The sequence below is a fragment of the Ostrea edulis genome, chromosome 7 (assembly GCF_947568905.1).
Source record: "Ostrea edulis chromosome 7, xbOstEdul1.1, whole genome shotgun sequence".
Lineage (NCBI taxonomy): Eukaryota > Metazoa > Mollusca > Bivalvia > Ostreida > Ostreidae > Ostrea > Ostrea edulis.
Window position 1 is genome coordinate 49,861,022 of NC_079170.1, and position 17,166 is coordinate 49,878,187.

Genomic DNA, 17,166 nt, shown 5'->3' on the forward strand with positions numbered 1-17,166 from the left:
GATTGAGTAATGCTTTGCTGAATGTTCATGTAAATAACCCCCCCCCCCCCCCCCAAAAAAAATAAATGACGCATGATTCCATGTGTGATTGTGCATTTGTTTCAGCACCTGCACCGGTAAACGTACGTAAATACAAAAAATACAAGCATGTGTCATATATACATGTATGGTATATGACGATTTATTCCCTTTAGATTGCTGAAAAGAATATTTCAGCAATATGTGTTTTGAAACATTGAAGCCCCCCCCCCCCCCCCCTTATGGTAGAAAAGTAATTCTGGTACCCAAATAAAGGTCTTGTCACAAGACATACATGTACAAGATTTCAAATATGAAAGCCCTATTATCAACCATTCTAAAGTTTTTGCCAAGGTTAAAGTTTTTTCCGGATAGATAGACTGACAGACAGATGGTCAGACTAAAAACTATATCCCCTAATCTCGATTGCGGGGGCATTTAGGTACGCTCATAACATATGTATAAATATAGTGTTATCCTCACTAAACTTTGTAATGACTGTGATTAACGCAGGCAATGTCTGGTGAATAAAGCAGATGTCAGCACCGTCTACATTATTGTATGACCTGAGTGATCCAATAAGTTGTCAACAGCTGTATGCACATGCACAGAAGTTGGAAAGTTGTAGAATCAGATTTCTTTCAGGTGCAATTAGACATTACCAACTGCTTATCGTGTGCAGGAGACAAATACTTGTAGCTCTCCTGTAAAAGAGGTAAGTACCGACTAATTGAAAGCTTATCGGTGCATGTAAAGAATTTTGAAATTCAAAGCAAAGTATTCAAATCAATATTCACCACTGTAACAATATTAAATTATGTATACTGTTTTGAACGGGTTTTTTAGATAATGTAAAACAAGTTTTATACTTTTTAAAATTCTTTAAAATTATAAAATTTATATTTTAAAAAAAATCTTTAAAATGTACAAATCAACTCAATGAATTAAATAGGCTTTATATTCATCCATTTCCCATAATGTGAAGAAAGGGTTTATGTGTGCAAGTGTGTGCGAGTGTATGTGTGTGTGCAAGTGTATGTGTGGGTGAGTGTGTGTATTGCCTTTTGTAAGACATATTGCACGTTTGAATGTACTTTAAATTTGTAATCGGTTCGATAGAAGAAAAACGAACCTGCTGGTACAATGTTGACGATTGTGGTCAATGAACTGAAAACATTATCTTTAAAATTGCACCATACTACTAAATTCTTGCTGTTATTATTTCTGCGAGGAACAAATTAAACAGTCACATCATAATTATAAGCTCACGGGGCCCGTATAAACTGAACAAATATTTGTTTATTGATTTTACAGCGAATCATTCATGTTGTTCATAAATTGTGTATTATCCTAGCTTTATCGTGTTGTGCTACAATATTAACCCATTGTGTCAGAACGAACATACACCCGTTCATGTAGATCCCGAGACAAGGCGCTACGCTTGGCCTCTCTCTTCTTTCCATTCTCCCTTCTGATTAAATATTGATATACTCCTGACAACAGGGTCACGGTTTTAATATCCGAGAGTCTAGCTACATGTGTAAAAGTGTTGAATCGCAGCGACTTGGAATTTAAACAGTGTATTCACTTCAAATAGTAGGATATCTGGATGCAAATACTGGATCGTTTCAAAATTAAATCATTATATCCACTGTTTCGGTAAAGCCGTTTAGTTCAATATGGATTAACAGTACATTAAATGGCGATATAGGGAAATATTCTAAGTACAGCTATGTCATTTATCTGTTTGTTCTAGTGTTTTACTTAAGAATCGGCACTGCATTCGAAATTTATGTCGGACTAATTTTAGAGTCGGTTCGGTTCGGTTCGGCGGGGAACAGTGCTTATCGGGACAGCTAATCGATTGTATAGACAGCGATTCACTTGCTTCTGTCAAATGAAGCCGCTAGTCCACTCACACAGGTTCTTAGAGTTACCGGAGTGGTAAATTCTTGGTGTTCATTATTTCAGTGATTTCTTTTTCATCACAAACCTTTCCAGTTGTTGTATGTTGTGAAGGCAAAATATCACATGTACGCCGGACGTAAGTTTTAGATGGATGCATATGTGTGTAGGTGTTTCAATGAATGAATATGATTGAATGATTCTTTGGATTGTGAAGGGCATTAATGATTTCCATTAAATATGAGATTCGACTGTTTGTACTATAAAGCCATTCATACAAGTTTGCAAGCCGGTCCTTCGTGATAAGCGGTACAGCAGGTAAAAAAAAAATCGCAGCTAAAAATCAATTATTTTATATGTTAAGTAAACTAGAAAATGCTTTGCTAGCAGAGAATGTGCTTAGAAAGGAAGTTTGCCTCACCAGTTTTCACTTAGCCTAGATATCTGCATGGGAAAGTGGACAACACGTTATAAAAATGGCGGTGGTTTCTATTATGAACAACCAGTCCCGTTATCGGAGACCCGTAAGTCGCCCGGACCGACTCAACGAAAACGAAGGCGAGTTATGGCTTTTTCAGTCTCCTGATTCCAGTAAGAAGTTCCGTGACAGCGATGGATCCGACAATGAGTTAGCCTTGGAGGATTTGGTGACTTGCTGTGTTGATGGTTCTTCCCCTCATAGCTGTTCATTGCAAACTTGTGAGAGAGTAACTATCAACGTTAGTGGTCAATATTACGAAATATGGGCCTCCATTCTTAATAAACACCCGACTACTTTGCTTGGAAATCCTAGGAAACGAATACGATTTTTCGACAAGGATAGAGGCGAATATTTCTTTGATCGTCATAGACCTACTTTTGAATCTATTTTCAATTACTACCAATATGGTGGTAAACTCCGACGCCCGGAGCCCGTGCCCGACGATATTTTTCTCAGGGAGTTAGACTTTTACCAAATAGAGAAGGAAAAAATTGAAATTTACAAAAAAGAAGAAGGATATGTATCTGAAAAAATGGAATTGCCAGAAAATCCTTGTAAACGTAAGATTTGGTTGCTAATGGAGTATCCGGAGACGTCATTCGCTGCCTATGTCATCGCCATAGTTTCTGTTGTTGTAACTGTGCTTTCAATAATATTATTCTGTGTGGAAACTGTGCCGTCGTTATCAAGTCACGACTGTGAAGATGGAAAGCCAAATTTTGCAGACCCATATTTTATACTGGAGACTATATGCACAGCCTGGTTTACCTATGAAGTATTCATTCGTCTTTTTTCGTGCCCGAGTAAAATCAAATATTTCAAAGATTTCCAAAACATTGTGGATATAACTGCTGTTATACCCTACTACGTCACACTGTCAAATCTTGTTTCTCCTGACGGTTGCGATAGCGATTCCGCGGGAACATCTCTGGCCTTCCTAAGAGTCATTCGACTGGTTCGAATCTTCAAATTGACAAAACATTCCGCGGGTTTACAGGTTCTGATTTTAACATTCAAAGCCAGTGTCGAAGGCCTACTCTTATTTCTGGTGGCAATTTTCGTGTGCATATTGCTATTTTCCAGTGCTATCTATTTTGCTGAACAAAGTCACCCCGACTCTCAAATCACGTCTATTCCGGATGCCTTCTGGTGGGCTGTGATCACCATGACGACAGTGGGATACGGGGATAAGTATCCAGTGGGAATTCTAGGGAAGATAATTGGATGTTTTGCTGCCTTGACCGGGGTCTTGACTTTGGCAATACCTGTACCAATAATCACAGAAAACTTCAACAAGTTTTATGCCCACAAAACAGGAAGAGGTAAAGGCTAATTTTGTCTTAGATAATAGTTTGCTTTAATGAGAAAACAGACTTCTAACTCGACACCGAATGTAAAACAGTTATACATTTTAAAGATAACCTAGAGCTCATTCCATAATGTTACATCAGCATAAGTCACTTACATTTTCCTTCGATTTGATTTTCTTTTCATTTTGGTTTTTCCACACTTGTAGATTAGAAAATCACGCTTACACTTGAATTTACTCACGCAATTATGACAATTCCTTTTTGGCATTAATGCAGGTTTCGTAATACGTTAATGTACTGCTAGTCAATAACAGAAACTTAATGAGGTCCCAAGAGACTCACTTTCGGTTGAAATTACCCCCATTCTGATAATGAGAGTCCAGGAACCATTGTTGGGATATCAGCATCGTTAACATTTTGATTATGTTGAACGTTGGATTGACAAAGGTGCAGTGGAATTTGTAGAATGCATTGTTATCAGATGACCATTATTTAAAAAAAAATCCATTATATGTGGAAGCTAATGCCGTATCCGATAGCTTGGGAATTTGATTCGGACAACACGATAGCATTGATCTTTATTCGGGTGATTAACATGTCAGAGTAGCAGAATACCATGTTTTAGTTTAACCCTTCAGCTCGACACGTTTCCTATCCAAAAACAAACTAAATAAAATATACACTACGAAATCCCACCGAGTTTCTTTTACTTCCATGCAGTTGATAAGAAATTGTGGTTAATGCATTCTAAAACAAAATTTAATCCATAATTGCTTTCTTCCCCAAAGGAAATTGTCTAAAATGGCTGATAACCAGCTTTACAAATCGAAGAATCCTTTAATCCCTAACTACAGAATCTCCTAAAAATCCTTACACAAAAACACAACAATGTACATATGTATACATTTGTAAATCCTTACACAAGACGCGTGTATATTTGAATTAGATTAATGCAATATAACGTCAGGCTGTACATGTACAAAGGTTTTGTCACAGTAGTGCAGCTCATCCCTGACAATCCCGGGGAGGGAGTGCAGCTCATCCCTGACAATCCCGGGGAGGGGGTGCAGCTCATCCCTGACAATCCCGGGGAGGGAGTGCAGCTCATCCCTGACAATCCCGGGGAGGGGGAATCCCGGGGGAGGGGGTTGTAACCTATACCAGTGGTTTAAAATGTTACATTAGTATTTCATAACTGAAACAACTTATCAATAGTAAAAAATTAACTATTTGCCCCCTTCCCCTTTCTGGATCTGCGCTTAATTACCGAGAGTAGATAGGATTTTCTAGGAAAATGATCTTCTCTCGTTGTATTCTGTTACCAATTGAGTTTAAACTATTCTGATTGGCGTATCATAATGATTAATTTGATGAAATCTATAATAGAACATTCTTTAATCATTTATATGCTCATCGTCTTAAACTTTAGTAATTGTGTGGATTAGTGATCCTCTCTTGTAGAGGTTTTGACTTACTCACAAAACATTTAAGCGTGCATTATTTGGATACTTGGAGAATACTGTAGTGAAATAGTTGCTAGTAGTTGACATGTACAGTTCGTTTTGTTGATAAGTCTGCTGTAACGTGTGTTCTTTTTTTTGTTTCATCTAGGACGTATTCACACAGCCATTTGAGAATCTTTACACAGCACACTGCCTGTAGAGCATTTTCACAGTCACAACGAAATCTGAAATATTGTCTTTGATTATTTGATTATCGGTTTGTAGTTACTATAATCTCTGTGTGTGTCTGATAACTTCTGTACTATCTTTATTTTGCAAATCAAATTTGGTGTTGTGACTACTTTAAAGCAAAGAGATATAAAAGTTCCTTGTTTGATCGAAAAACAATGTGTTGAACGAAAGTACTTTCAAAGTATACACATCGCATTTATGTCATCGAGATTTATGTCAAAGCTGGAATATATGTTATCGAATTATTCTTTGGAAAATTGTCATTTTGACAAAATGCAATGCGAATACTTTGTTTATTCATTCTTGTTTTTAAAAGTTTATTTTTTCATATTATTCATCTGATCTGGTGTGTATTTCACTTTTTATTTGACACAACAGAAATCTTTCACCGTGTTTGCCAAAGACTTTTTTGCACACTGTAACAGTAACAATAAATGGTAACCTATGATTTTTGTTGCAATTTTTCATCAACCTTTTAATTGCATTTGATAATATGTATGAAGAATTGATTAAGCCATTTTTTCATCTTCAGTTCGAGGATGAATTGAGTGAGTAAATTGTGAGTATTGACACTCATTGCACCAAAGCCCCAAACAGATGCGATTTCAGAGACCATCATATCGTCAGAAAGGTTATTCAGCAAGGGGTCTATCCTGTCGCTACAAATCGAGTGCTCATTCAGCATTGCACGCTACTTAATTATTGTCTTATTGAATTTAATTACCTCATAGTAAAGAACATTTTACATTTTTGTTTGCCTACCAGAGATAGACTAGGTCGGCCTATTTTCAAGCCATTGATTTTTCACAGATATTTAATGTTTTCTACGAATTGGCAATGTCAGAATGAAATGTAATTACAATTTTGTTGCTTGAGTTTAGACATCAATTCTGGTAAAGGAATAATATAAGGACTGTAATGACAAAAACACCCATTTTGCGACTGGCAACTGCAATCACATTTCACACTTAAATCATTGAAGTCGTACACAATATAGTAATTTCACTTTCTCCAGCGGAGATACCCCTCGGCAACACGGTGAATAAAACCCCTAAGAAGAAAACATGACAGCGTTTCTTTTAACATGTGTGATTTGACGTTTGTCAATGAGATTTGTTAAACCTTTTCTTTCCTTCTACATTAGCTAGAGTTTTCCATGTGTTGAATGATAACTCTGGATTATATAAGTATTTATATAAGATATTTTGCCTTTGCATGAAGTAGGTACTTTTAAAGACCTGCTATTTGAGACGTTTGAGTAGAAATCATGTAGGTATACGGCGACATACGGGATAAGATATGGTCTGTAACGTTTCAGAATAAAGCATGATATATTAATTTTGCTCGTAAATCCAAGCGTTTAAATGTCCAGTGTTTTAGTAATTATTGGTTCTTCTTGTTGTTCAAAGGTTTGCAATTTGTACATCCCTGACCATGATTTCTGTATCTTTATGATGTCAAGTGTTCACAAGTAGACTCTATTCGATACCGTGGTCCCATATAAAAGGAGAGGACAGATTATTGGAAATTATTTAATGCTTTGATTTTTTGGGACTTAAGTTATTAAAGACAATGATTGTATTACGTAATATTAATCCAAAAACGATAACTGTTTTACGCCTGTCTCGTAACTAGTTTTCAAACCTCATACGATTTAGGTTTACTTACATTAAAAATACCCTGAGTGCGGTCAGTACTATGATTTTATCCTGTATGTCACCGTGGGTAGAAGTTTCGTCACGTGATTTTATCTGTGATAAATTGCAATATCAAGTCACTTGCTCAATCATAGAAACCATTCAAATATATCATCCTTCTTCACAGTTGCACGTTTTTACGTTATCGTTCAATGTTTGTTAAGTGTTCTGTAGGAATACCGAGTGAGAGTGCATTTGCATGGAGATTATGAAATTGTAATCAAACTACGAGAACGTTAGCTGAATTTTCATTCTTTACATTTTTAATTTTCCCCTAATGTGGTTGTTATTAATATGCGTTGGAATGTTTGGGTTTTTAGTTTTGAAAGGTAAATATTTCATATTGCTATTTAAAGTTCTCTTGTTAAATTTTAAAAGTGGTTTATATGATCAATGATATATTTCTTTAATTTGCTTCACGAGGGCAGTCCTATCAGAAATGTGTAAAACAGTTCGACAATAAATAGAGATCCAAGATTAGAATTCCACCAAAATAAATGTGAAAAGAACGTCAATAATAATGGACTATGTAGTGCCTTAATTCATTCGGTAATCAAATTCAGCTGTCATAGTGAATTTGTTTGATCTAAGAATAATTTAATCATCCAACGGTTAAAAACATTGCAGAGGCCCATGTTGGCTCATGGAATTAGGCATCAGGGGAGAATTCAATTCTGATAGGGAATATCCTATGCATTGGATCTCGTGTTTAAACTAGACACAAATCGATATCTGGGATACTAGTGCTGACTTTCTACTCTGTCTGGTATACCCTATTAAATGTCAATTATATCTACAAACTATTTTATTTTCCCCCTTAGATCAAATACATAATTGGCTGTAATAATCATTACTGACTGTAAAAATTTCCACACCATAGACACGTAATGCTTTACATCAATACAAATCTTTACTTTTTGAATTTTTTTCAATAGCTTCTTTTCAGAGAGCGAATTTAGTTTACCAAGTGATTTATTAAACAAAAAACGTGACCCAATACATCAAATTTGCCAGACTAGTTACTTTGTAATGCAATTATCCTACAATTCAATAAACCCAGAAACATTAGAACCTTCCACTACCGTTGACTTAAAGTACAAAAGGTCTTTCTGTGTTTAGGCAATGTTATTAATCCCCTGTCGATGTCTTTTCCCTGAAATATACATTTTTTCCTTACTTGGCATCCTTTTCAGACAAGTATGGTCGTCAAAACCATTATGAATGTCTTGCAATTACATCTTTACTAGGAATTGTTCTACCACAAATATTCTGAGTTCAATCAAGAAAAAAAAATCCCTGAGTAGGTGAAGCCTTGCTACCGTAAAATACTATTCATCTTTCGTAAATGTCATCTTTTATTCCAAATTCAGTTCTCTTTTTCTCTTGAGATTAAATTTCCTAGGTGATTTGACATCTAAAAATGGATTTAAAGGTGTGCACGTTGAAGATTCTTTAAACACTAAAATGAGGAATTAACCGAGAAGCCAAATCATGGTGAATATAGATATTCATAGATGCATATAAAATACAATGACGCTCTAACGGGTGTTTCTATGTCGTCATGCAATGAATATATAGTAATTTCAATGCGTGAAACCTTTTTGATCGGAAAAAGTATGTTACCATAAAATAAACAATTCAACAATATGATACCTTCTCTTTTCTATCATCAAAGTAAATACAATACTGTGCATTTAATCAATAGCGGTATGAAATGCACTGTTTCAATGTATCAGATATGTTGGTGACAGATTGTAGCATAGAAAGGGGCTCGCTCAAATAACGATCCATCAATCCATTGTTAAAACCACCCATAAATTCAAAAGAAAAAAATATAGCAGTTAGTAAAGGACTAGACGTGATACAATACATACAATTGTTTGTTTGTTTTTGTCCCTTCAAGGATTATGTTGCTCTTGATACGTCACAAGATGTAGATGAAGTATCATGAATATGCAGGACTCTCAATGCTCGATCAGTGAGGGTTCTTTATCGAACAATTGTACATGTATGCACCTGTGGCGACACAGGACCAAAGGTTATATTAAGGTTTCACTCGAAAGACCCGCAAATTTCATTTCAATCGTCGAACATTTGCCGAAGGAAGAGTCACAACCTATTTTCGGCGTCTTCAAGAAAAGAACAGAGCTATTAGTTCATTCATTTTTGTACTTTGCATACTGACAAATGCAGATTCTTGTAAACGATACTACAGATTTTTAATTTTGAAGTACGATGTTGCAAAAATTAGAACTTTTTACACATTTAGTTTGAAAATTGTCGAAAATATCAATTCTTGATGTCAAATTTTGCCCAGATGTCATAGACAGCATAAAAATGTATAAAATTAACTACCTCAGTTTCATCATTGTTAGCACCCACGCCTCTGAAGCCTCACACGTTTCAAGGATGCTGATTAATTGCCTGCTTAAAGAAAATGACGGGAAAAGTAACTTCAGGAATCCTATCTAAAATATAATTACTTTCATATATCCGATATATTCTACAATGTATTAACGTGAATTCTTCTAATATCTTGTTTTAAATTACCGCCAATATTACATTTTTCACATTTCCCAGAAACCCACCTTCAACTGAACGAGTAGGTGATTAATTCATGATATCATATTTAATATTTCTCACTCTTAAGATTTTTGTCAATATAGAATCCAAATTTGAATACTTGATTGATCTGAAATACTGAGTAGTAAGGGAGATTGAAACTTTGCCAACAATATTGGAATAAATTTAAGTTGAGGATGGAGACAACACGCCTTAAAGTTTGGTTGGGCATTAAATGGGAATGAAAAGGGAGGTAAAAGATTAGAGCTGAGAGACTAATCATCTTTTAACAATGAACCTTGATCTCTCCACAGAATCTTGCTGTTCAATATTTGATTACTTGAGTAACCGCTTCACTGCAATCTGTGTAGGAACCATTCAGAAATCGATAGGTTTAAACGCATCGCTGTAAGGATAGGTTGAAGAATTTTAAAATTTACACGAGGTACATGTAATGAGAGAAAATGTTCTACTTGTGATATTGGAAATCCTGAAGATTACGTTTGTTTGAAAAGCTTTTCTATAACATGTTGTTTATCCATTGTTGATGATTTGTCAGTCGTTAGGTTTTGGAGAAAATTAAGTTTAAAAGATTTCGTTTAATATTTCCTGTTTACTGTACTCATATTAAGAATCTAGTGTTTCCCCTATTTTCAGTGAAATTTCAATTATATGTATTCTTATACAATGTAAAACTTATACGGTACCAATTCATATATTCAATTTCTTTATACCAAAACGTACTTTATGTCATAAACATGATTAAGGACATAATGTGCACTGTATTCCCCAATTATTTGTCATAGAATTTTGTGAAACTATTTGTAAATGTTTTGATATTGCTAAATCAAATATTTACGAAATTTCCTGATGAAATCACCTTTATTTTTGTATTATTCACAAATCTTGGAAATTCAATAGAAAACATTACCCAAAATCCTTCAAAAACGTCTTTTAGTGGTGCATTCCATGTATTGATGACCGATGTACGTTGTTGTGTGGTCAAATATTAAGAAATCTAGCGTGAACACAGAAAACTCCTACTTCATTTAATGAGTCCTAAATCTTGGTTAGAGCTCCAAATGATTTGTATTTACGGTCACGTTTGGAGTGCCTTTCATCAAAGTGACTCATTTTCTTTATTTCATTCGTATTTATTTTGTAAACTTATCTTTCAGGTTATACAATAAACACTATCAGAGAAACGACATTTTTGTGTTCTATGATCTGAAATTGAAGTTTGTTCACACTAATGCTCAGTATTCTCAGAAGAAAATATCTTTCTTTTATTCTGGTCGGAATATCAAACATTGGTGCGAAAATATTATTCTTGTTATATCAAGACTGCATATTGGTCACTATGATGAAATTGAGGTTAACAATTGGTTTGCTTAGGGATTCTCAAGTAAATGAAGAGGGGACGGTAAACAGACACCTCATTATATACAAGATTGTGTATGGTTAAAATATAGGAAAAGGGTACATCAATGTCAATTCTCTGTAGTGTAGTGGCATTTTAGTATTTCGGTACAAAATTCATATTCTTGTTTGATAAACACAAAACATTTGTAGAATTCTTTGACACCGACAACATTTAGAATTGAAGCACCACAACATATGATGACGTAACATAAATTCAGTCATTTTGAGTACATACAGGGAGTGAGACTTTACATTGTATAATCTCTTAGTAATCTTTTTTATTGTTAACTGTTCATAACCTACTCTTTACCTGAAATTAATACATTGATATTTACACCTCTTAATTATCACCTAGATAGAAATTGACTTTATTGGTGTTTCTTAATGCACTTTTTAAGTAGAATTGTAAAATAAAAATACAACTCAATCAGTAGCAGAAACTTTACATACCTCGGTCGGTAGAATTTACGACTTGGTGCCCTGTTTGTTTTCTACTTGTAATATACATGTAATTCGATATCGACAATACTTTCACATATTAAACACCATTGTGATTGTTTTGCATGTATATTTCAAATGTATAGTTGTGTTTATAACTTGTATTTTCCCCTTTAAACAACACGAACTGAGAGAATGGATTGGTTTTGTTTACAAAAATCCATATGCAATTTGTTTCAGGCCTAGTTTGTATGAATATGGTTTTAAAATGGTGTACAATACCCACTAATGATTGAAGTTTCTCGTGTACATCATTCGAACGTTACAATGTAAAACCATGTGCTGTTATTCATGTATATTTGCCAATACACCATGCTGTGTGAACTTGTAGGAATAATATCACCAATGTATATAATATCTAATCGTTTTCTTTTTTCAAGCATGGGAGGAAACTTTTGAATACAAATGTTTGCGGTGATTACTCGATTTGATGCAGTTATATTCTGTGGCTGTGTTAGGTTGTTTTTGCTAATCATGTTATTCTTCAAGTTATTTATATGGTTGTTAGAGATTTCTTGCACTTTTTCTATGCAGTCTTCCTGAATATGGAAAGAATAAATTTATCACAAAATGAATCTTAATTTTTCTTTATCTGGTGAATTCTGGCTGCGTCACTCTGAAGCCTTTAATAAGTTTAGCAAAAAGATGGACACGTCGGGATTAAGACAATTGAATTATATGCACAGTAATGTACTTGATCAAAACTAGATCTGCAGATATTTCGTGACACCGTACAGGAAAGATTTAACCCCCCCCCCCTATCTAGCTTAGACAGTGTTAATAAGACATTGTCAAATATATGTACCTACTTATTTAGATTTTATTACAAGTGAAGATAAAGAACAGTGATTTATCTCATAAATCTTACAAAGAATACAAAATTAAAAGATGGGTAAACACAGAGCCCTGGATATACCAGAGGTGAGATCAGGTGATGAGGATGAGGAAGCATCCCCTGTTTACCGATCAAATCCGCCGGGAGCCCTAAATCTTGATCACGTAAACAGAGTAATCCGTAGTGAAAATAAGTAGAGAAAGAACAGCCTAACAATTGGTATGAGTATTCAACTCAGTGCCTAAAACTATATACCTAGTGTAAACAGATATACTTACATGTATCGACAAAGGGACATGTGCTGGCGCATCGGTTTAGAGAACCTTTGTATTCATTTTTATCTTGTTTGTTCTTTTCTGGCTCGTTTCTTCTTCTCATTTCCCCTGTATCTTTATTATTCATTTCAAATTGATTCTGCTCTTATAGACCTAATCTCCCGCCAGATAAATTATGAAAATAATTGTGTTTACTTCTGGAGTTGAGTGTAGGGGAAATGCGTGTTAGGAAAGTAATATTCTTCACACAGAAACTTGTATACAGTGCTGCAGTGAGGCTGTACAGGCCTAATTATGCATGCAATTGATTGATTACTTTTTCCTAAGCTAGACAATGGGGCCAACTGTATAAGACTATCAGACCTTCATGTCTTTTATTCTATAAAATAAAGGTCACTGCATTTATGTACATTAATTTGGATATCACATTTTGAAAATAATTGAAATATAATATTTTTGCAGATATTTGCGAATGTAAAAAAAAAACCGCGTTATAATATAAACATTGACACCATACGTAAAAGTTTAAACACTTTGTTACAAACTCCGTGCACGTGTTTGCCCAACTCTCTATTTTGTATTGCTTATAGGAGTTATGAGATTGATCATTGTTCGTTATCTTCATATTTCATTGTTACAAACTCTTGCTTAAAGTTGCATTGTACATGTAACATATCTGAAAAGAGGTTATATTTCCAAAAGGTCCGTTTTATTTTCCTGATATCCATGAATATTTTCAGTCTCACTTACTTTTAAAACATTGGGTGTTTAAGACTAAATAAGCTCCACAAGTGTAGCAAATATTCCATATCTTAGTAATTAATTCCCCGATGTGAAATGAAGCCCACCCCATGTTCATTGACTTCGACCAACAGTGCTTTTGGAGAACCAATAAAAAATCAGAAGTGGCTGAAAGTTTCTTGAATGATATTATGTTATTTGTACGTTTTAGTGAAAATAAGAAAACTTTTTGTATTCTTTTGCTTTTCCAAAGTAACTGGGTTACATTTATGTTAATATAAAACAACCTTAGGGAATTCTAGTCCCACAAGAAACGCATCTTTGCTAACGAATTATTCCGTTGTGCTATTCGCATTTTCACCCCCGGCATATTTGGTCAGAATTTCGTTCTTGCAGTTCAGCCACCACTATCGGATAATTGAATCACACTAATTTGCATGCCATCGTTATTACCTAATGAGAATACATGTGCGTACTAGAATCAGCTTATGGCTTCATTGTGTGCTTACACTAAAATATGCGAAACACTGCTTTAAATATCCCACCAGAAGAAAACCTTTATCGTATGTTTAAGACACAGGAACGGCAAAGTTTTGTTTGTGTTTAATATTAGTTTTACATCCCATCTAGAATTTTTCATTCATATAAAGCCACCATCAACTCATCATGATGAAGTGTCTGTAGTTTTTATGTAGACACATACATGTGGCTTATGGCCGTAACATAGATGAAAGGTGAAGATAACAAACAGTGATCAATCTCATAACTCCTACAAGCAATACAAAATAGATAGTTGGGCAAACACGGACCCTGGACACACCAGAGGTGGGATCAGGTGCCTAGGAGGAGTAAACATCCCCTGTTGACCGGTCACACCCGCCGTGAGCCCTATATCCTGATCAGGTAAACGGAGTTATCCGTAGTTAAAATCAGTGTGCCAAGAACGGCTTAACAATCGGTATGAAACACGTCAGACAGCATTTGATCCAATGATAGGTTGTATTGACGAACTACATCGTTATAACGACCATAGAATTTGCGAAATGCTTACTTCAATCGAGACTGTTGAAACCCCTGTGCCACCAACTTGTTTGTCAGTAGCTTGCCTCGATTTAAAAACTGACTATACGCAGAACAAGCTCTTGCATATCGAATCAGTTGTGAGATATAGACACCAAATGCAGGTGATAATGGAATATTGCTATCCCAGTACATAAATATGGGGAGTTGACAATGGGGAAGCTGAAATTATCCCATTTGTCATACAGTTGAGTTGTCAGTTTGCCGTTAATGTCTACTTTCAGTAAAATACCTAAGTATGAAGCAGAAGTGGACGACTCTGTGGTGTCCTTTATTTCGACCTCACAGGGATATATCAAATCGACATATGAATGAAAGTTATTATTCTTGATCGTGTCAACGCCTGCCGCGACTTCGGTTCTAAAAGTTTCATTCGAAAGAACTGTAACTTTCACTTCTAAATGCCGAGGGTTTGGAGAATGACCAATCTTTTTGTGAGAATGTGGAAGAGCTAAATCACTACTGTTACGTTGTAAGTACTCAGACCAGATTCTTTAGCACTTATGGTACTTCCATTGTATAAACAGTAGCAGAAACGTTTAAAGGATGATGGTGATATATAGTATACTTTGAACCTACATGGGGTACAATCCGGTGGCTTCAGGGGGTTGGAATCAATCTGAACAGATACCATGTCATTGTAGAAAAAAACCCAGGTAAAAATCCGGTGACCCCAGAGAGTCGAGACGTATTCGGAGTCCTTATTTATTCTCTGTCGTGGGAGGAAAGGACTTTGTTACCATTGGAGGTCCGTATTTCTACTCTGTCAAGGAATCCCATGCAAATAAGAGGTATGTGATACCCTGAAATGTGTTTAGCTTGCATGAACTTTGCAATTTGTCTTATCTCATAGAAAATATAAGGGTTTAATTACTCTAGTGCTAATCTCTGAAGACAAGGCGAAAACGTACCAAAGGACAAGGTAGACGACCTTAAGGACTATCATTCCCCGCTTACAGTTTGGAGTTGGTGCCACCAGAGGGTCTTCACAGATTTGGAGTCCCTGTTTCCTCCTTTCAAGAGGTCTGTGTGAGGCTTTGTTCGCCTGACCATTGCTATTTTCCGTATCTGAAAAAACAATATTATGGTTTAATGCCTCTCTCTAGCTCCAAAATTGACAACGAGACAAAAAGAGACTATGGGTAATGTACGCGACAAAAGGACTATCTTTACATGCCTTCACTTTTGAGCTGTAGGGATACCATCCAATGGTTTCATGGGGTCGGAGCAGATGTGGAGTCTCTACCTCTAACCTGTGATGGGAGAAGAGAGGGGAACCGTTGCCACTAGAAGGGGTAGGAGATCCTGGGAGGTACTCCATGCAGTTGCAGACAAGAGGGTAAAACCCGATAATCCCAGAGAGCTAACGTGAATTTGGAGTCCTTATTTATTCTCTCTCTTGGGAGGAAAGGACTATGTCTCCACTGCACGGTGTAGGTGATCCCTAAGCGGTGCTCTATTCCTGTGATTCTTGGTAGTGTTTCTTAGCTAGCATGAACTCTGATACATGTATTTTGCGCTTTTCACAGAAAATATAGGTTTAATAATTGCTTTTCTGGTGCTAATCTTTGAAAACAAGACTTAACGAACCCAAGGATAAGGTAGAGGCCCCCTAGGGATCTTTTTAACCCTGTCATGGGAAGGTGGAACAAAGTGACCGCTGGTCAGGGTGGGGAACCGAGGAAATACTCCGTCACATGAATACAGTTAGTCTGTAACTATGCAAGGCGTGATTTAGCTCGCCTGAAATTAAATGTAGGGGTACCATCCGTAGGCTCCAGTGGCCAGTACAGGGAGTCCTTAAGGGTACTCAACGCCATGCATAGAAGAGACTTATACTACCTCAAAGTTTATTTGTTTAGTTCTCCTAAACATTGACGTTTTCCTTTTCACAATGTGAGAAAAATGATAAAGGAAGGCTATTCTGTTGATAATCTTTGAAGATACGGCGGAACGAACCCGGAAGTTAAGGTAAGGGATGCCTTGAACTATCATTCTCCACGCTTTGGCTTTGCGTAGTACCATGTGGTCCTAAGGCGTTGGGACTGATTTTGGGTCCCTTTTACAACTCTGTTATTGAAAGTAGGATCCATTTGAGCTTACATGTACATTCAAGTAAGCGACCCGAAAAGTACTAGTATCTAAATTGAAATTTACTTTGTGTGAACTTTGGTATTTTTTCTCATGTCAATCGACATATTATTGGAAGGCCACTCTGGCCCTAATCTTTGATAAGGCCGAATGAATTGAAGGGCAAGGCAAGGTGGTGGACTCCAGGGGCTATCGTTCCCTTCCCTTATTTAGAGTTGTGAATGTACAATGTCTGACTGTACGGCCCGATGGACCCATAGGGTCAGGACAAATTCCTTTACAATTTCTTATGATACACTGTGCTTGGAAATTCAATTAACTATTTTCTTAATGCAGTAGATTCTTATGATACCGATTGTAACAAGACAATTTCAGAAACATATATAAGTATATTCCTCATGTGGCAATACTGAAAGATATCTTTAAATTTAAAATCTCTGTATTTATATTGAAAACTATGGGTTATTTACTAGTCAGGGACAACCACAATACTAAGTTTAATATCTATCAGATAAAGGATTCTAAAGATAAAAATCAAGATTTTGTAATATCCAGAG

At 35.8% G+C, this 17,166-nt stretch overlaps 1 protein-coding gene across 2 annotated transcripts; it reads left to right on the forward strand.

The window, feature by feature from the left end:
• Positions 1 to 1,118: 1,118 nt before the first annotated feature.
• LOC125655250 (potassium voltage-gated channel subfamily A member 1-like) lies at positions 1,119 to 12,156 on the forward strand. Of its 2 annotated transcripts, none has more exons than XM_056144637.1 (2): positions 1,119 to 3,726; positions 5,941 to 12,156. In XM_056144637.1, the coding sequence occupies exons 1-2, from the start codon at positions 2,400 to 2,402 to the stop codon at positions 5,949 to 5,951; spliced, it is 1,338 nt and encodes a 445-aa protein (XP_056000612.1). In that variant the 5' UTR covers positions 1,119 to 2,399; the 3' UTR covers positions 5,952 to 12,156. The 2 variants fall into 2 exon arrangements, with proteins under 2 accessions (XP_056000612.1, XP_048741430.1); XM_048885473.2 differs by lacking the exon at positions 5,941 to 12,156 and adding an exon at positions 5,326 to 5,916.
• The last annotated feature ends 5,010 nt before the right edge of the window (positions 12,157 to 17,166 follow it).

Bases quoted from the DNA above. Each gene is read 5' to 3' on its own strand.
- LOC125655250 (XM_048885473.2), top strand. From the start codon at position 2,400: ATGGCGGTGGTTTCTATTATGAACAACCAGTCCCGTTATCGGAGACCC. The intron at 3,727-5,325 runs GTAAAGGCTAAT...TGTTTCATCTAG, and splicing joins TGCCCACAAAACAGGAAGAG to GACGTATTCACACAGCCATT.